General features: G+C 42.3%; 2 protein-coding genes across 2 annotated transcripts in view; both read left to right on the top strand.

Annotated features, from left to right (window-relative positions):
• The window catches only part of LOC310863098 (MYG1 exonuclease-like), a 293,850-nt gene extending 286,367 nt beyond the window's left edge, over nt 1-7,483 (top strand). Inside the window, exon 8 of the transcript XR_014569638.1 lies at nt 7,467-7,483. The gene's annotated coding sequence lies outside the window, so the exon portion shown is untranslated. The remainder of the gene's footprint in view (nt 1-7,466) is intronic.
• Nucleotides 1-20,823, top strand: part of LOC310862971 (nck-associated protein 1-like) — a 48,744-nt gene that overhangs the window by 22,778 nt on the left and 5,143 nt on the right. The window contains 12 exon segments of the mRNA XM_083771094.1: nt 149-294; nt 2,493-2,625; nt 3,711-3,830; nt 4,165-4,304; nt 6,983-7,114; nt 9,465-9,689; nt 10,170-10,300; nt 14,564-14,661; nt 15,490-15,505; nt 15,508-15,582; nt 19,984-20,066; nt 20,764-20,821. Of these exon segments, the coding sequence (XP_083627220.1) occupies nt 149-294; nt 2,493-2,625; nt 3,711-3,830; nt 4,165-4,304; nt 6,983-7,114; nt 9,465-9,689; nt 10,170-10,300; nt 14,564-14,661; nt 15,490-15,505; nt 15,508-15,582; nt 19,984-20,066; nt 20,764-20,821 (1,357 nt within the window).

The raw sequence follows: 20,823 nt of genomic DNA, 5'->3' as shown, positions 1-20,823 counted from the left end.
GTTTGTCACCTTGTCGTGCACCAGGCTTACAGTTTGTCACCTTGTCGTGCACCAGGCTTACAGTTTGTCACCTTGTCGTGCACCAGGCTTACAGTTTGTCACCTTGTCGTGCACCAGGCTTACAGTTTGTCACCTTGTCGTACACCAGGCTTACACGAGCGTAAACAAGGCTCCTCTGGCGCTGAAGGAGTACCCTGACCTGGCCAAGGTGATGAGCCTGACCCAGTTCCACACCCGGATGGTGGACGACGTGGAAGAGATGCTGACAGAGGTCTCGGACCTGTCCATACTGTGGTCAGTTCCAATGTGGATTTTTTTTTTTTTTCAGTCATAGTCTTTGGAATAAAACTTAATTTAGTCATATTTTAGTCATCTGAAATATCTTATTTAGTTTAGTTTTAGACTAGACTCAATATCATAAATCTACAGTTGATTTAGTCCACTTACTGTAAATGGATCTTGGCGGGCTGTGTCACAAATGACTTTTACACTTGGTTGCATGCTGAAAATAGGCGATCTACAAGCTCACAACGAGTCGCAGTCGCAGAGCCACCGAGCGGCGCGCTACAAGCTTGTAGGTCTGCTATTTTAGAAAAATCAAAGAACGACTGACATTTTTAGAATCTGATCTCAGGTCAGAATGGGTTAATCAGACCAGTCAGAAACAGAATCAAACTTTATTGTCACATCACATTACAAGTAGCATGGGTGAAATTCTTGTTTGTGCAGGCTCATCATTGCAGTTAAAAAGAAAAAGTGCATAGTACATGACTAATCTACATGGTACAATATGTATGCATATAAAATATATAAATAAAGTGATGTAGCCTATGTGTATATACAGAGTAGTCTCTACTAAAGGAGACCAATCCGTTCAGTCTGTGTGGCGTCACCAATCCTAGCTCTTGTTCAGCAGTCTAATTGTGGACAAGTAGAAACTGTTCAAGAGTCTGGTGGTGCTGCTCTTGATGCTCATATAGCGTTTGCCCGGCCGTGGGCGCGGAAGTGGTTTGAACAGGCTATGGCTGGGGTGATGGATGTCCCTCATAATGCTCTCAGCCTTAGCCACACAACGTCTCTCGTGTATTTCCTGGAGTGGGGAAAGCTCCCCTCCCACGATGCGCTGTGCTGTTCGCACCACTCTCTGCAGTCTTTTCTGTTCTGCAGCGGTGCAATTTCCGAACCAGGCAGTGGTGCCGTTCTCGATGGTGCTCTTGTAGAACGCTCTGAGGATGCGGGGGCTCACTCTGAATTTCTTCAGGCGCCTCAGGCAGTAGAGCCGTTGTTGGGCTTTTTTCACCACTGTGGTTGTGTGTGTGGCCCACTTCAGGTCCCTCGAGATGTTTATCCCGAGGAACTTGAAGTCGCTGACCTGCTCCACTGCAGCACCATTGATGACAATGGGCGCGTGCTCTCTCTCTGGTCTCCTGAAGTCCACGATCAGTTCCTTGGTTTTGCTGACGTTTAGAGCCAGGCTGTTCTCGTGGCACCACTGTGTCAGCGTTCCAACCTCTGCTCTGTAGGCCGTCTCGTCATCGTCGTCGATGAGGCCCATCACTGTTGTGTCGTCCGCATATTTGATCACGACGTTGGAGCTGTGCGTGGCTGTACAGTCGTGTGTGTACAGTGAGTAGAGTAGAGGGCTCAGCCCGCAGCCCTGGGGGGCTCCAGTGTTGAGGGTCAGGGGGTCCGACGTGATGTTGCCCATCCTCACCACCTGACGACGGCCGGACAGAAAGTCAAGTATCCAGCTGCACATGGACAAGTGCAGGCCTAGGTCCTTGAGCTTTGTGTCCAGTCTGGTTGGAATGATCGTGTTAAAGGCAGAACGTATCCGTACGTATCTGTTCTTCCCCCTCTTGTCCAGGTGGGAGAGTGCAGAGTGTCCAGTGGAAACCTCGTATGAATCTGATCTCAGGTCAGACTGGGTTAAAGCCTTTAAAAAGGGGAATACTCATTTTCACCGACGTGATGACACTGATCACATGACCCTAAACTCTAGACCTCCAGTTCTAGGCTAAACAGAATATTATTTCCACGCAACAATTCCAAGAAGCTTTAGTAACTTGTTGTTACTTTGTAGATTTTGATTATTATTACAATTTACAAAACAGTGCTTAGACTCTTCCTCCTTATACAATGGTCTGATGTTTTCAGTTTTTTCGTTTTTTTTTGTGAAATCAATGTCTGACGATGTACTCTCTTCGATTTAACCCGAGTTATGTTTTTTTTAAGGGTCTTCTAGCAATATAAGCCTGGGCTTCTGCCTTCACCTTTTCGGTACCACTAGTTAATAGTGTTTAACTTGTCTATGTGCGTTTGTAAGTACTGTACACAGGCTCTTTTCTTTTTTTATGGACCGAAATAATATCCACTTACTTATAACCACTTCAGCCCTATATGTGCATTTCAGCCATTTGAAAACAGCCAATCTACAAGTATGCTGTTGGCGTATGAAGTTGAATTGAACTGTTGACCTCTCTCGTCTATAGTTTCTACCCGCGGGTGTTCGAGAAGATGTTCATGCTGTGTAACGGCGAGGCCGCCATGAAGCGCTACCTCATAGCCTTCCCAATGGTCTGCTCCCACTTCAGCCGCAGTGGACACCCGCTCTGCCCAGAAGAGGTCAGTATTGAGACACCGGCGGCCATCTAAGACCTGCTGGAACGCATCTCACCTCATAGATTTTAACCCCTTTAACCCCTTTTGGTGTTGTAAACATTGTGTTATAATTTAGCTATTGAAAAATAGCAGATCTACAAGCTTGTATAGGTCTGCTATTTTTGAAAAATCGTTGAAATGCGCCTCAAATCTTTCAGAAAATTGTCATGATTTAGAAAACTTTTTTGACGTCAGGCCTGAATGGCCTGACGTCGAAAAAAACATTATTGAAAAAAAACAGATTTACAAGCTCATAGTGCGACACTTCTCAATTGTGAAAATGTGTGCAAATCTTTTAATATAAATTCGTTCACAGCGAACGATTTTAACTCAAATATTCGCTTTTGACGGTCCCTGGAACGACATATTTTTAGATGGGGGGGGGGGGGGGAATCATTCTGGGGTCCTTGACATGAAACACTGACATAAACATACTACTAGAAGACACTTTTAGAATCAGGTCCTCAGGCCTTAATGGCACGTATACATTAGTGGAAAGTGTACTGTACTGTACTGTACACTGTACACCCCCCCCCCCCCCCAGCAGCACTTCTGCCTCACAATCTGGTTTATAACACATTCCTGTCGACTGAACGAGCATGTCAAAACATTAATAGGTTTTTTTTTAATATGTTTTGCCAGGCTTTGTGAAAAGCAGCTGTGCTCATCACGGCTATGGGACGTCTTTACAAAGAAATGCCCCCCCTTAATAACCACCACATATGGGAATATAGTGAAGACACTGATAACTGAAAGATAATTCACATGCAGTTGGAGCACAGAAGGAAAAACAATTTGAAAACGTCAGTGAATGTCGGGCTAAATTTAACTAATGTGGGAGACATCCCTCTGCGTGTTGTTGTCTCACTGTGTGTGTGTGTGTGTGTTTGTGTGTGCGTGCGCGTGTGTGCGCACACGTGTGTGTGTGCGTGTCTACAGCGCATACACGTATACATACTGTACTGTACGTGTGTGTGCCTCTGTGCACGCCGTCTTCAATGTACACAGACGGACACGACCTCATATACAGTGTGCATTTCTGTGTCCAGAAAGAGGCCATTCAGAAGAAGAGTCTGCGACTGTGTGTGACATTCCTGGAGCACATGGCCAAGCAGACCTGCAGTGTGATCTTAGAGATCTGTGCCGAGCAGTGCAACCTCAATGACCAGGTGAAATGTTTATGACTTTAAGAATATATTCTTATAGAGCGAACTTTTTTTTTTTTTTTTTTGCTTTTTCTGCCTTTATTGATAGGTTGAAAGTAATCTGACAGGAAAGGGGGAGAGAGATGGGGGGGGGGCACGCGGCAAAGGCCGTCGGGATCGGGAGTCGAACCCGCGGCATGCCATCAGCTAACCGTCCGGGCAGAGCAAACGATTTTTTTTAACTCAAATCTTTGCTTCTGAGGGGTCCATGGAACAACATATTTTCAGATGGGGGGGTCGGCGGCCAATTAGATATATTGTGCTCTTCTCTTTCTCTCTCTGCATGACAACCCATCAGCTGCTGCCCAAACACTGTGCGGAAACCCTCAGCAAGGCTCGCAATAAGAAGCAGAAGAAGCCAGTGGCGAAGAAAGGAGAGCTGCAGAAAGAGAAGCCAGGAGCAGAGAGCCTGAGGAAAGACCGAGCTGTTGTCACCAAGTCAGTGTTCATTCATTATTAGCAGAGAGCCTGAGGAAAGACCGAGCTGTTGTCACCAAGTCAGTGTTCATTCATTATTAGCAGAGAGCCTGAGGAAAGACCGAGCTGTTGTCACCAAGTCCGTTTTCATTAGGGATGCACCGATCCGGCTTTTTGGCATTCGATACCGATTTCGATACATGGGGGTCCAGTATCTGCCGATACAGAGTACCGATCCGATACCCCCCACAAAGAAACGTAATAACCTATTAAGCTGTATGCCTCACTGTGTGGAGTCTGGAATCATTATTTTGTGTAAGGCAACATCAAGGCTTGACTTAAACATTACTTTCCCAACTTTGTAAAACAAAATGTAACAAACACAGATATAAATGCACTGAATTATTTATTAAATAACTGTGCAACAATTAGACCAGGTTAATGTGTGCGCAGGCTAGCCTGGCTGCATTCCACATGTTATACTGTCAATACTACACTGTGTCACAGAGGAGATAGAGTTGTTTTCATACTGTAATTACACATAATTATCGGATCGGATCGGATAATGGATCGGCCACCGATCCGATACCCAATCTAGAATTTTAGCCTGGATCGACGCCGATCTCCGATACGAGTATCGGATCGGTGCATCCCTAGTTTTCATTCATTATTCTCTTTTTTTTAAACACCGCTGCGGAACAAAGTTAAAGGACCACTTCCCCACTTTTCAACCCATCTTCATATTATAATTGGTCCTCACTAATGTTCATGATAAATTAGTAAAATTACCACAATTTGTTTCTACTCTGTGTCTCATAGGAGGGCTGTGGGCAGTTCATGAACCCGTCCACCAGTGACATCATCGTTAGGCAGATTTTTTATTTATTTTTATTATCATCAACGATGGCTTCCATTTCCGCATTGCAACGTTTCAGGAATAAAAATCCTGCAGTTTCTATTAGCTTGGATTCCCCATCGATGATGTCACTGGTGGACGGGTTTCTGAACTGCCCACAGCCCTCCCATGAGACACAGACCGAGTAGGGAAAGAAATGGTGGCGTTGTATCATTATTATTAGTGAGGACCAATTATATGAAGATAGGTTGAAATTCTTGAAAAGTGGTCCTTTTAAAGCATTTTTGATTATTCTTGTTAAAGCAGTGGTGCCCATACCTTTTTCATGTCAAGGACCCCCAAATTGACACTAATCAGCCCTTTTCTATATTGAAAAGATATGCCTGGGACCCCCATAAGAGAAGATTTTTACGGCTCTAGCAGAGATTCTCAACCCGTTTAACCCTCTAAGACCCAGTGTTGCTTTATAGCAACAATTATATTTGAATTAATTACTTAATTATTATTAAAAAAAAATCTGTTCTTTTTTCACCTAAACGTCATCAGTGATGTTCATTGCAATGCCATTGCAATGCCATTGGTCATGATATTTGCATATAAATACCCCCCACAGAGGCTGAAATTCACACAAATTAAAAATGTCTGGACTCTGTCTTGACCTTTAACCCTAATAAAAGTAAGTAAAATAATTGTAATATGTTTTTTTGTGAACATTAGAATGTCTAGAACATGTTTTATTCATTATTGTGAAAGATATCGTCCAAATGTAAATTATTATTTTATTATATTATTATATAATTATTATATAAATGCATATATATATTTTTTTTTTTAACCAAATTCCTAGTAGTACAAAGTATAGTAGTAAGGTTGAAATCTCTTTTTTGAAAGTAGAAATTAATCCGGGTCTTACAGGGTTAAAGGACCCCCAGTTTGACATGCATTTAATGGCATTTATATCTCTGGGACCCCCAATTTATATTGTAAAATCACTGTTAGTTTAACTCTGAGAGTGTACAAATGGAACCAAATAGACCCGTTTGTACACTCTGAGTTACAGACCCATAAAGGGTCCATTTGGTTACAAACTATCATTTAGCTCGGGACCACCTGGAACTCCCTCAAGGACCCCTGGGGGTCCCCGGACCCCACTTTTGGAACCACTGTGTTAAAGGATATTCCCTATATATCAAGTGTATATCAACAAGTAAGACGCGCAAACGCGGGAAGCAAACGCAGCTCGTGTGTGTGTGGTTGTGTGTGTGTGTGTGTGTGTGTGTGCTACAGCTGCGCCCTGTGTGTGTGTGTGTGTGTGTGTGTGTGTGTGTGTGTGTGTGTGTGTGTGTGTGTGTGCTACAGCTGCGCCCTCTGGTGGCGGGCGGGTGGTGTAACAGCGGGACAGACACACACACAGACATTCAGCCCTTGCTGTCATAGTAAGTGGCTCACTGCGTTCGCAATAATTCTTAACAGGCTCCAATGCAATCCTTCCAGGATGATATAATAGCCTCATAGAACGGGAGCAGATCACATCAACGTATGGACTGGTATTATGCTGAGCTGATATTATGCCTTCTAAGAATTGAGGAATGTCTCCTGGGACCCGAGTGGGTGGTGGAGGTGGGAAATCGTGTCAGAAGAAGAACCCTGTGTGCGGAAAGATCCCACATGCAGTACAGTAATAGAGGTCCTGTGCCATGGGGTTAAGATTTAACAGCAGTCTTTCTGTTACTCATCAAAATGTTTATGACACAATTTGTCTGAGAAAAGTGCAGTCACTGTCAATGTCAAAATAGTCATATTCTCTCTCTCTCCCTCTCCCACCCTCCCTCCCTCCCTCCAGTTTGGACAAGATGCATTACAACCTGACAGAGATGTGCACCGCCTTCAGCTTCTGCAGTGACTTCACCGTTTTTGATCACATCGTCGTTCCCACAGAATTCCTGCTGTCTCACCTGGAGACCCGCCTTTCCGAGTACGTGCTATATATAATATATATATATATATATATATATACAGTATATATTATGTTCAAGAAACGGCCAACAGTTTGAGGAGGTGGCCATTGAGCAGGGATGGGGGTTAATTAACTCAACAAAAAAGAAATCAGGACATTTTAAATATACATTTTTCAGGAAATTAAGAAAACCTTGTATTTTGAAAACAAAGCAATACTGCCTCATCAAAGTTGGTGTTGTGACTTTATATATTGTCAATTACTTCCATGAGAGGGGGAGAGGTGGTGGAGTTACTAGTAACTAAAAGTAAAAGTATTGGAAACTGGAAAGACTCAAGTAAATTACAAATACCTCCAAAGAAAAATGCAGTACTTAAGTAAATGTACTTAGTTACTTTACACTACTGGTTAACACACCGGGCCTTTCAGAAACGGCTGGCAATTCAAGCAGATGCCGAGTCTCATAAGGATAAGCATTTGAATAATAACAGGGCGACCATGAATTATTACAATATTAACACCGTTCATCATAATTAAATGCCGCTAAGATTTGCCAGCTTTTGTCTGCATCAGTTCTTACCACATCAGTTCTTACAACATTGCCCCCCCCCCCCCCCCCCGTTTTCCAATTTATGTACATAGATTTAATATGTTTGAGATATATCATTGTTGATGTCATTGTTGTTTTTGAATGAATGCATGGGACCCGAATGGAAACAAGAAAGAAAGGTCTTTCTTCGGTGCCGTCCTTTTGGACCAATTGTGCTTGACTGCACCCCTGTACCGTTTGCATTTTATTGTCTAATAAAATGATCAATCAATAAAAAAAAACACATACTGTACCATCATCAAAACAGAAAGGAGCACTATATACTGTATACTGTATAGACCACTGTTTTCAAACACTGGGTCGGGACCCATTTGTGGGCCAAGAAAACATTTTGATGGGCTCATGGGCCCCTTTATTTGTTGTTTCAAACATTATTATTTCAGTAATTTTACAGAATAATGGAGAAATCGAAGAAATTCCATAAATTAGAAAACAAATGTTTAAGAAGTATAGTAGTTTTAAGTTTGGGTCCCGGGGCAAATATCTAATTTCTGCTGTCCATCGAATTCCTAAGGAAACATTTCTTAACAAGCCGCTTGAGAAATGTGCAAACTCCGCTTTGGCGTCTGATTTTCCCCGGTCGTTTGTGCCAGCCACTCAGAAAACGAGAGGAGATCTGCCATGTCACGCCACTGCTCTGCGTCATCTCAATTGTATTTAGATTAGGAGCTTGTTGGTACCAGCGGGGCAACTTAATGTTTCCGTGCACATGTGCTCTGCTTAGGCTCCGTGTCTCAGTTTGATGATTATCTCCCCCAAAATTAGGGCCCCTGAGTGGCAGACAACTTACTATAATGGTTCCCTTCCCAGCCACGTTTGTAAATACAGTTGGAAAAGACAACTGTAGGTCAGAAGGGCGACAGAGAGAGAGAGTGAATTTATGCACAGTGAGTCCCCTGCAGCAGTGAATGTGACGGATGCCACGACGGCTCGTTAAGCCCCGTTTTAACCCGTTAATCCGATCTGAGGCCGAAGTTCTAAATCCTAACAGTTTTATGAAAGAACGTATGTTTCTTTCTATATCAGTGGTTCTCAAACATTGTCCATGTCAAGGACATCCAAAATGACATGTATTTTTGCCACGGACCCCCCCCCCCCCCCCCCATCTCAAATATTTTGTTGCAGGGACAACCAAATATTAGGGTAGATTTTCACACATTTTCACGATTTTTGAATAGACAAAGTATAAAATATATATATATATATATATATATATATATATATATATACATACAGCTTGTACAGCTTGCAGCAGAAGACAATATATTAATAGATAAAGTGCTCAATATAAGAATTATCAGTCAGGCCAGTGCACGGCACGCACATCCCAAAAATTCAACGGGTGCTCGAACAAAAGAGTCCGCACACCGTTTTAACATCGCCAAGTAAAATGACCACAGATGCTTTCCCCCGGGGCTGAATAGGTTATAACTTAACCCATTCTGAACGGGAACCCATTTTGGGGTTAGCATCATGTTATGCTTTAGCTATTGAAAAATAGCAGATCTACAAGCTCACGAGCTTGTACGAGCTTGTAGGTCTGCTATTTTTGAAAAATCGAACGACTGACATTTTTTTAATCTGATCTCAGGTCAGAATGAAAACTGTCAGGATGTAGAAGACATTTTTAGAATCTGATCTGTCAGAATGGGTTGGCAACATCTGTCCGGGGCCAATTCGTCTCCCTAAAGCACGTGAGCTGAGAAGTGGTGACGTGCGTTTGAAAATGTCACTCCTTCTTCTTGGCTTATACTACAGGGTCATCGTGAGGATGGCCAAAGTGGGCCAGCCGACCGCCCAGGGGGAGATCCAGCGTCCGTCCGACCTGCTGGCGGCGGTCAGGGCCTACATGAGCAGTCTGCAGAGCCTGTCCAGCTACGTGAACGTGGACGTCAGCAAGCTGACCAAGAGCGTCCTCCTGCAGCAGACACAGCCGCTGGACGCCATGGGACAAGTGACCATCACCAGCCTCTACACCAACTGGTGTGTGTGTGTGTGTGTGTGTGTGTGTGTGTGTGTGTGTGTGTGTGTGCACACACCGATGTGAATATTATTTAATTCACCCAAAACATACAGTAACAGCGATCACGAACGCTTTTTATTATAAGCCGCAAATCAAGCTTGTTTTTCAGCCTGGAAAAAAATTATCTGAGTTAAATGGATTCTAAATAAAAATCACGCCTGTGTGAACCGAGTGGTGCAACTCCCCCCCCCCCTCTCTCTCTCTCTCTCATTAGCAGGCAACAGTGCAGCACTCTCTCTCTCTCTGTTTCTGGCACAACAGCGCCCCTACTGGTACTAATAGTCATACTGGTGCTCATTAACCAACACATAGTTTCCACTGGACACACACTGGTCTGATTAAATAAAAAAAAGACGTCAAAAAACGATCTTGGCGCAGAGGGCCAAAGGACCAGAAGACGTCAAAAGTTAAGGTTAAGCATGTGTATCGTACCTCCCCAGGTACCTGGAGGGGCTTCTGCGTCAGGCCAGCACTTCCCTCATCGCCCACTGTCCCAACATGCACTGCTTCGTCAACCACGCCACCGAAAGCCAGCAGGTGTTCAACGCAGAGGAGTACTCCGACATAACAGGTCAGCATTGGCGGAGCGCCTCCAATGGGCTCTATATATGCACACACGCACACACCATTTTGGAAAAGAACAGCTGGGGGCCCCTTCCCTATACTAACTTCACAGGTGTTACCGGGGGTGCATACTTAGTTTAGACTAGTCGTTGGTTAGACATGGGTTAAGGTTATAGGTTTAGGTGTGCTGCCCCGTGGGAGGTTAGGTTTAGGTGAGGGTTTGAAATAGGTTGTAGTTGTAGGACTAATGACTGGTCTAACCAATGACTAGTCTAAACCAAAAAACTGTCTAAACTAAGTACTGCACCTGTGTTACCGATGATACTTAGTGAAGACTCTGTTCCATTCAGGTCAGAGTCAGGGTGCTGCTGCTATTGTGCATGTTGGCTGTGTGTGTGTGTGTGTGTGTGTGTGTGTGTGTAACTTTGAGAGTGTACAAATGGAACCAAATGGACCCACAAGGGTCCTTGAATTTAAAAGGTTTGAGAACCCCTTGCACACTAAATGGAACAGAGCCTAAATTAGTATCAGTAACACCTGTGAATGAAGTAGGGTGGCGGCCAGGAAGTAGCATAGTTATAAAGGATAAAGTGCGGACCGGAACGACAGCCCCCCCCCCCCGCTATTCATTTCAAAGGAAGTTGCTCAGTGGCGTTTTGAAGCACCCAGAAGAACGTTCTACTAAACGCATTTTCTTCGAAATGCGGAAGTGCTAACGAGCGCTCAACGTTAAACCCCAGCTGCAGTCCCGACCAGTATGGCCAAACGCGTCACCGCTGGCAGCCGTTCTGGGAGGCTTGGGAAGTAGGAAGAGTTATTCTGTGTGCACAAACATAGCCCATTATCCCTCATTAACCAAGTGCCACTTGGATGATGTGAAAACAAACCCCCCACTTTGCAGAAATACAACCCATTATAATCAGTTAATTACAATAGAGATAATTGCTTCCTCATGCTCATCATCACCTTTGTCTTTCCTATACAGTCTGACAATGATTAATTTAGCAGAACGCCACACGTGGTAATTAGTGATTACCCCACGTTCCCTCAAGTAGGTTGGCAACAGCGTAAGATAGCAGTCATCAGATAAGCCTATAAAGTGTCCATAGCAACAGCTGTTTTGATGTTGCTACGCACACTAGCTGAATGGCTAATGTTTTTGACATGATGTCCGATGTACTGTTACAGTACCATGATGTACTGCTGTACATCCGATGGTACAGTACTACTGTATGCCTTGTGGTAGTTATGAGTTACAGGGTATGGCCATATAAAGTAAAAGTATCATAGAACTTTGGGTGGTTGTGCATAGCTTACTAGTGTAATCTAAATCTTAGATTATCAAACCAGTGCTGTTTTCTCGTTTAATATGGGGGAAAATGTAACTGCAACATTTTCTCTTATTTTCTTTCTGGCTTTAATGCCCAGTGAAGAGAGACAGGAAACAGGGAGAGTGTGGTTGTTTTAGCATATTTTTCTAAACATATTTTGGGGATTTTTTATGCCTTTATTGATAGTGCACAGGCAGTAAAGAGAAACAGGAAACAGAGAGATGCATGGGTATCAAATCATAGAAGAAATTCTAAAGGTAGTGCAAGTAATTTTCTTTGTTTAAAATAAGTGTTAAAAAGCTTTATATTGTGATAGTACTCATTACTAGAGTGTGTTTGTTCAGTATCTCCAGCTTATTATTAAACAGAAAAAGCATTTTCAGAAACTGAAAGTGGGATACAAATTGTATTCAATCAGGATAGAGAACGCAGTCAGGATACAGATTAAATAAGTGGAATTGTAAGTGATGACACAAAGAAATGAGCAGGCAAAATTGGAACCGGAACACTATAAAAATGAAGCTCAAAAAATGTTGTCACCTATAACTATTTATTAAAGAGCTAGGGACGGAGCAATGATTACCATCAGAACATAGTGATTTAACCAACAAAAACCTTTTTGTTTTAACAAAAACAATATCACTTACCCTACCCTTATTAGATAGCATTTTAAGTCGACTTAGATAGTAATTTAGACAGACTTATAGCTCGTTACGTAGACAGCACTAGAATTGCATTTGATGTAGTCATAGCATTTTATAGTACACATGTATATTGTATAATATACAATATAGTATAGTATGTATAGTTGACATAGATACTCCACTGTTACGTTCTTAGTTTATACATGATTCACGATAACTACTTTTTATATTATGTGATGTATGCCTTGCTTTTGTTTTTGCTTAAATGTAAGTCGCTCTGGATCAAGAGCGTCTGCTAAATGCCTAAATTGTAAATGTAATCATTCTCGTCATCGTGCATGAAAAGGAGTACATAGACACTTAGTTTTCAAGCAGCAGTACCGACAGCAGTGCTCCAACGATAATTCACAAGCTTCGTAGCTGAACTGGAGCACTCTTGCCGTTTCGGTTCACTAGTTTGACAACACACGACGAGGGCACATTATCACGCAAGGAGGAAGTTGAGGTCATTGTCGCCTCTTCATTCTAAGCAGCTGTGACAGAATGTTTGGGAGAATGTAAACGTATCATCTCCTCGTCGTCATCATCACATCCTCACTCTACCTCCATTTATTCCATCAACTTTGGCTGTTCTGTTTTCTCACCACCAGTGGTGGAAAGTAACGAAATACATGTACTTAATTGTGAGGTACTTTGTACACTTGAGTATTTCCAATTGCCAGTACTTTTACTTCTACTCCACTACGTCTCAGAGGCAAATATTGTGCTTTTACTCCACTACAATTATTTGATAACTTTAGTTACTTTGTAGATTTTGCTTATTATGTCAAAACATACAGTAACCACTTGGCCATTCGAAAATAGCCGATTTACAAGTTCACAATCTATAAGTTCACAATGTGTCGCATATTTTCAAATAATCTTTATACATTTGAAATGGGACATTCTAATTAATGAGTACTTTTACTTTTGGTACTTTAAGTACATTTTGATGCCAATATTGTTGTACTTATACTCAAGTACTTTTGAATTCCTGACTTGTACTTGTACTTGTAACAGAGCAGTTCTCCAATGCAGCATTGATACATTTACTTAAGTAAAACAACTGAGTACTTTTATTTCCCACCACTGTTATTCCATCACTTAGAAGTAGTTATTTTTTCTCACCACCTACAACGCTTCCCCTTGCGGGAACACGATGACCTCCAGCTACAGTATAATTACATTACACAATGTTGTACTATTGAGTCGCTCACACGCACACGTTGGTATTACAATACTTGTGAGGACAGCAAGCATTTTAGGTTAGCCATCTGTTATATTTTATATACGGTATATTTTATTTTTTACATTTTAACCCTAAACCTAGACACACACACACAACACACACACACACACACACACACACACACACACACACACACACACACACACACACACACACACACACACACACACACACACACACACACACACACACACACGAGCGGTATACCTCAGGGATCATTCCACCTCCATGGTGGACTCCCACAGTGTCTATTTTTATTTCTATGTTCTCTGTCCCTCCCTCCTTCAGCATGACTCACTCTTATTATATACGTCCACCGTATCTAGAACTCTGAAACCCTCTGCCCTCAGTAAAATGTTATGTAGACAGATGCTAGGTGTCCCAAACATTGTGGGTCACGGACACATTTGTATGGGTCCCGGCCCGGATGTTCCAGGGACCACACGGTAACTCTGTCATTTCTCGACCGTTTCGGACTCGGGCGGCTCACCGGAACCGGCCGGCACCCTGGGAGTGTTCCTGTGGCACTGGGTGAGTTCCGGGGACCCCCACACGGAGTTGCACCTCGACCACAAATGTCCCAAGAAACTAGCTAGACTAGCCACCGAGTCTGCTGCACTCTGGGAGACAAACACAGCTGAAATCATTGTTGCGACCGCATGTCGCACTTATTATGCAAACGTGCAGGAAGCCTGTAACGCTCAAGCCTGTCACACGCTCTTCATGTAATGCTACACACACACACACACACACACACAACACATGACACGTCACAACACGTATACACATACTATGTAAACGTGTAGGAAGCACGCTTCATGTAATTCTTCCGCTCTTCATGTCATGCTGCTATAGCCACCGCCCACTCCACAAAGTGTCAGCTACTCGGCTCCGGATCAGCGGAGCGCTAAGCGACCCCGTATAAAACCAGAAAATTTCGCATCACGACCTTCTAAATCTCTGTATATAAAATATGTGAGTACTGTTTTTGTGTCCGTGTGTGACAGAACTCCGGGCCCTGGCTGAGCTCATCGGTCCGTACGGGCTGAAGTTTCTGAGTGAGAACCTCATGTGGCACATCACCTCTCAAGTCAGCGAGCTGAAGGTATGATGCAATGCACCGTTTTTTTCCATGTCTGGCTCTGAGGAGCCCGCCAGGGGTCCACACCGGACCCTCATGGCTACGGCTCTGTAACTCTGAGTATATTATTGTCTTTGGGATGCCAATCAAAATGATCAATGTTTACTTAAAGATGCAATGCTGTAATCCCCCACCCCCCCCCCCCCCCCTAAATCATGATTATCAGGTACGGTACTATGATTATAGTACCCCCAAATGCAAATTGAAAGTAAACAAACAGCAGAGGGCGCAGTGTTTTCCTTTTTTGCGTATACCTAAGTGATAGGTTTAAAAACCTTAACATGGATGGGTGGGCCGTTCGCAGCACAGACGAACGGAGGGCCGATTAGTTTTTTGCTAAACTAATGCATGGAATGGATTCAGCATCATGAAAACCCCCTAGTTTGACACATCACATGCTAAATAAAGCATGATGAAATTTTGAATATTCTATAGGTCTATTGGTATGGTCACTTATATATGCCAATTATGAAAATTGCCCAACATATGCAAGTTAGCATCCGGCAGTTTCTACATGCTGGGGACCCATACTCAACATTTCTAACACAAAACCTTGGTGTACTCATCATGTCCGGGTTCACAATGGGGCTCTATGGCTGTCTACTAGACTAATTGGGGAGAGTTTGCAGCTTTTGCTTAATGATTAATTCACCTCCAGCAAGGACATATAATATTCATCCAGAATAACATGAAACCTGTCACTTCTCTGCCGATATCTCTCCATCAGTGCTTCTAAATGTGGTGATTCTCTCTCTCTCTCCCCTCACCCCCCCTCCCGCTTGGGACCGTCAGAAACTGGTGAGTGAGAACTGGACGTGTTGGTGCAGATGAAAAGCAACTTTGATAAACCAGAGGAGATGGCCAGCCTTAAAAGAAGACTACCCGGTAAGAGATGGAAGGGGGGGGGGGGGGGGGGGGGGGGGGGGGGTGTACGTGTGAGTTGATAAAAAAGGGAAGTTAAGTGGTCAGATGGGTGGGCCACGAACGCTTTCAATATTTCCAAGTGGACCACTGGTCTTCTAAATGTGCATACGTTGGTTGGACATGCCAACGGTCAGATAGGCATCAGTCTGACGACAACACCGTCGCTCCCGACATGCGTGGCCAGGTACAACAACTAACCCGGTCTTCTACACCCTCCCTAAGACCAACCAGTAGCCTAGAGGTCAGCAGTGACGAGGGACGTGGACATGTTTTGAGCTTGTATAGACTCTGCTATTTGTGTCGTGTGACGCAGTGTTTTTTGGCAGCAAATTTCGATTTTAGTTTAGTCTATAGTCTTTGGACTGAAACTTAATTTAGTTTTAGTCACATTTTTGTCACCTGGAAATGTCTTAGTGTTAGTCTAGTTTTAGTCGACTAAATGTCATAATATTTTAGTCGACTAAATCTACAGGTGATTTAGTCGACTAAAATGTGTTTTGGTGAGCCTTGATGCCGTCGTAATGAGTGTTTTTACACTTGCTGAAAATAGCCGATCTACAAGCTCACAATAACGCGTCGCGTATCAGCTATTTTCAGCATGCAACCAAGAGTAAAATTACTTATAGTGGATCTCTTGTCCACTAGTCCCTTCCTAACATTTTAGTCTATTTTTTATTTGTTGACGAAATTGTCAGTATATTTAGTCTCAGTTTAGTCATCATAGCTTAGTTTTCATTTAGTTTCATTCGTTTTTTGTCAGTGGAAAAAGGTAGTCGGCGAACATTTTTTGTCTTAGTTTTAGTCGACGAAAGCAACACTGGCGTGACGCCATCTATCGTACGTCAACATATAAATCAGGCTATTTAAGAAGCAGCTGATAATGCACTGCAGGAGAGCTGATAGTGCACCGTGGGAGGCAGAGCAGAAGCAGTGGTGGAAAAAAGTACTCAATTGTTTTACTGAAGTAAAAGTATCAATACTGCAATGTAGTACTACAAGCAAAAGTCGGAATTCAAAATGCACTCGAGTAAAAGTACAAACGTGTTGGCATCAAAATGTACTTAAAGTACCAACGTAGAAAGTACTCCACTATGCAGAATGTCCCATTTCAAGTGCTCGAATGTATAAAAATATTTTTTTTAACTACAATGTGTCGCAACCTTGTAGATCGGCTATTTTCAAATGAATGAATGTTTTGTAATAACAAAAGTAACAAGTAGTAACTAAAGTTTTCAAATAAATGTAGGCCCAGTGGAGTAAAAGTACAACATTTGCCTCTGAGATGTAGTGGAGACAGTAGAAAGTAAAAGTCCTGGAAATTGTAAACACTACTACAGTACTACAAATACGTCAAAATTGTACTACTTACTGTATGTAGAGTACTTACATGTGAATATAGTGAATATACATTACTTTCCACCACTAAGAAAACCCATTTGGGTCCCCAATTTAACACTCTCAGAGTTAAATTAACCCTGAGGATTTTAAGTGCGGATGGATAAAGGTGCGGGGGGGGGGGGGGGGGGGGTTACAGACTGCTGTAAGTGAATCACTCCAAACACAACGCATTCTGAGCTAATTGGTTTTCACGTACAGTACACACCTAAGGGCTATCTCACTGACCTGGGTTTATGCTACTTGAAAGCTTTGATAGCCACACACACTTTGATAGCCACACACACACTTTGATACCCACACTCTGAGCAATTTGGTTCTTGTGTGTGTGTACTGTATATAGACATGAGACTGAAATGGACAGTACATTTGAATTTGTACCGTCCATTTCATCATCTTGAATTTGCAAGGTCAGTCTGGTGCTCCTACAAAATCAAATATAGAGAAAATAGAGAAGGTTCAGAGAAGGGCTACTAAATTAATACCAGGGTTGAAAGAACTGTCATATAAAGAAAGTTTAAGACTCTTACAGTCTAAGGAGTTTTACTTCTATTTTGTATACAGTGAGCGGGTCTTTTTCTGTCAAAGTTTCCCTTATGTTTTTGAGACCACCGCTACCGTAGTCAAGTTTGGAAAAAAAGGACGAAGAAAGGCGCAACAGTTTTCTCAGAGACTCTTACAGTTACCGACGTTAGTGTATAGGAGGCACAGAGGAGATATGATTGAGGTCTATAAACTTGTTCACGAGATATATGACTTTACAGCCGAGCCTGTCCATTTCTGGGACAACAGGTACGAGTTGAGAGGGAATTCCCTTAAACTCTTACCACTAAACTGTCACTCAGAAAAGAGAAATAATTTCTTTACACTTAGAGCTGTCAGAGCATGGAATAAACTTCCAGAGGAACAGGCTCCTTCAGTTAATAGTTTTAAGAACAGACTTGACAAACTTTTACAAAAGAGTTTTTGTATAATTATATGGCTGGCTTGTAAGGTCATGAACTGGTAAATTAGGGATTTTGTAACCGTATTATTGTATATAAAAAAAAAGAAAAAATGAGTGTGCGAGTGCACATGAATTTCATTTATTTTAAATTGTAAAAAGATGAACGTATGCATGAACTTGTGTAGGTCTATGTCACAATTGAATATGTAGCCTATACTGTTTTTGAGTCGTAGAGGATTTATCCTGTGCCGGAAATCATTTAAATAAACTTCAATTAAGTTTCTGACAAATTACACAACCATGTTCACATTGGTATCTCTGCACTGATGTTAGGGGTTTCCATAAGGTAGATCACAAAGGCTATGCAAGTAGACCACAAGATATGCCCCTAAAATATATATTTTTTTATAATATATTTAAAAAAAAAAGTATGCATAAACATAAATCACAATACTCCTCATTTTTAGCATCTGACACTTGGATTAAGGCGATAGATTGACATCAAGAAGGGCCCGTCAGCTCCCTTCATGGCTTCTATAGTTGGCAATGCAATGCTTTAAGTAGAGAAGTAAATCAAGTACAAATGTGCAAGGCAAAGAATCCAAAAACCTACCATTTCCATACAGAATGGTAATGTTTGTCTTATAGGCAACACCAGTTACATATAACATTAAGATAATGCTGTTGAGCTGGTCATATAATGTGGTCATTACTTTTAAAATTACATTTTAAAAGTAGCCCCCGAGTTAGATCTAGGAGGTGAAAGGAACTTCTGCAAGGCAATGCATTTGTTAGTTTTCCCCACAACAACGTCATGTTGTCCTTATTACTCAACAAACTTTGTTTGGATATTTGCCATCTCATCCTGCCACTGCATAAACCAGGGCCACTGCATGGCCCTGGTTTATTATGGGCGAACGGTATAATACAATCCCCTGGGTTCTCTTCTAGAACGGTACTGTACAGCTTATAGAAACGTTGATCCCATTATGTCAGGAGAACGCAGCCAAGCTCGCTCGTCACCAGCACAGAGAGCCAACAGGGAACCCCCAAAATAGTATTCTTTGTTCAAAATCCCCTTTTTGTGAGATGACAGATTGTTGCCACCGCAACAGCCTGTATGGTGCAGCCGTTATACAGGGGAGACAGAATTGGGGACAATATTACAGTACTTTTGCCTGATGTTATATTATATTGTATATCATATGTTATATTATCCTATGTCTATATAAGCCTGCATATCTCAACTAGTGGGTCACACACTGCAGAGCTAAAATGTAATGTCAATTTGAAGCTACGATTCCCTACTTTTATATGACGTGAAAAAACTAAAACTAAATTGAATCCAATGTCTTACTGTCTGTCATGTTTTGTCACATATGCTGCTGCATTGTCTGAAGGAAGCCAAACAAAAATACGTTTTACTCTTATGTACACAAGATGTAACAATAAAGTACAACCCTTACAGTACGTTTTAACAGCGGGAGACCTTAGAGGCGGCGAGCGTCACTTTAATTTCATTGGCTATCGCCTAATCGCCCACTATCGCCGGGCGACGTCGCCCAAAAGATGAATTATTTGTATATTTTCGGCCGACGTTCCTCCGCCCACTTTTCGACCATCGCCTGCTATAGCGCCTCCATCGCCAGTAGTTGCCGGGTCCCCTTGACAAATAATGCACTTCCGGAGAATTCGTCGCCCGCTGTTAACCAATTCTGACCTGAGATCAGATTCATACGAGTTTCCACTGGACACACACTGGTCTGATTAACCCATTCTGACCTGAGATCAGATCTAAAAACGTCAGTCGTTCTTCGATTTTTCTAAAATAGCAGACCTACAAGCTCGTAGCGTGCCACTCGGTGGCGCGCTATGAGCTTGTAGATCTGCTATTTTTCAATAGCTAAAGCATAACATGATGCTTAACACCAAAATGGGTTCCAAAATGGGTTCCCGTTCAGTTAAAACGTAGGGTTAGAGAGGCCTGACGTCTAACTCTCTCCTCTCCATCTCCTGTGCAGGTGGAGAGAATGTGCTGAAAAGGATGACTATCATAGGGGTGATCCTCTCGTTCAGAGCAATGACACAGGAGGGCCTGAAAGACGTAAGGGCACGTCCCAAACAAGTTACACCATACAATATGCAAACTAAGACCATACTTGTGAGACCTGTAGGTCTTATTAGATTAATTATGAATCACATCATTTGATTTCCCCTCTGTTGCCTTTCAACTGGCAATGGCAACCAAATCCATTAGAGCGGTCATCTTGAACTGAATTGTAAGAAACATGATTCGTACTGTTATGCAATGATGTTTTCTCATCAACTTGATTACTGATCATTTTCTCTCATAACATCAGCAGATTAGCCAACCTCTGGACGACAAAACACTTCATCTATCTAGCCAGATTGAGCACATGGCTTGAATAGAATTTTGCAGTGGTTCTCAAACTTTTTAGCCCGTGACCCAGAACAGAAATTAGACATTCTCCCGGGACCCAAACTAGTGAAAAAAAAAATTCACTACTTCTTTTCTTCTAATTCATGGAATTTCTTAAGATTTTTCTTTTATAAAGTTATGAAGTTACTGGAAAAAAAATCATCGAATTCTGGTTTAATTGATGAAGTTTTTATTTTTTGGTAATGTTTTTCGAAAATGTTGAAATAATAATTAAAAAACTAATTTAGGAAACAAAAAATAAGGGGACCCATAACAATGTGTCCGCGGCGCCAGTGTTTGGGAACCAGTTGCTATATTGTATCTTGAAATGTTCCCACTGATTCTCTGCTCCTATATTTAGAGTCTACACAAGCACTGCCCTTACCTCATGGGGCCCATCCAGAGCCTGAGGGACTTTCTG

Source organism: Protomyctophum parallelum (genome assembly GCF_964188405.1).
Source record: "Protomyctophum parallelum genome assembly, chromosome: 8".
Lineage (NCBI taxonomy): Eukaryota > Metazoa > Chordata > Actinopteri > Myctophiformes > Myctophidae > Protomyctophum > Protomyctophum parallelum.
This window is presented reverse-complemented; position numbering and strand designations above follow the sequence as displayed.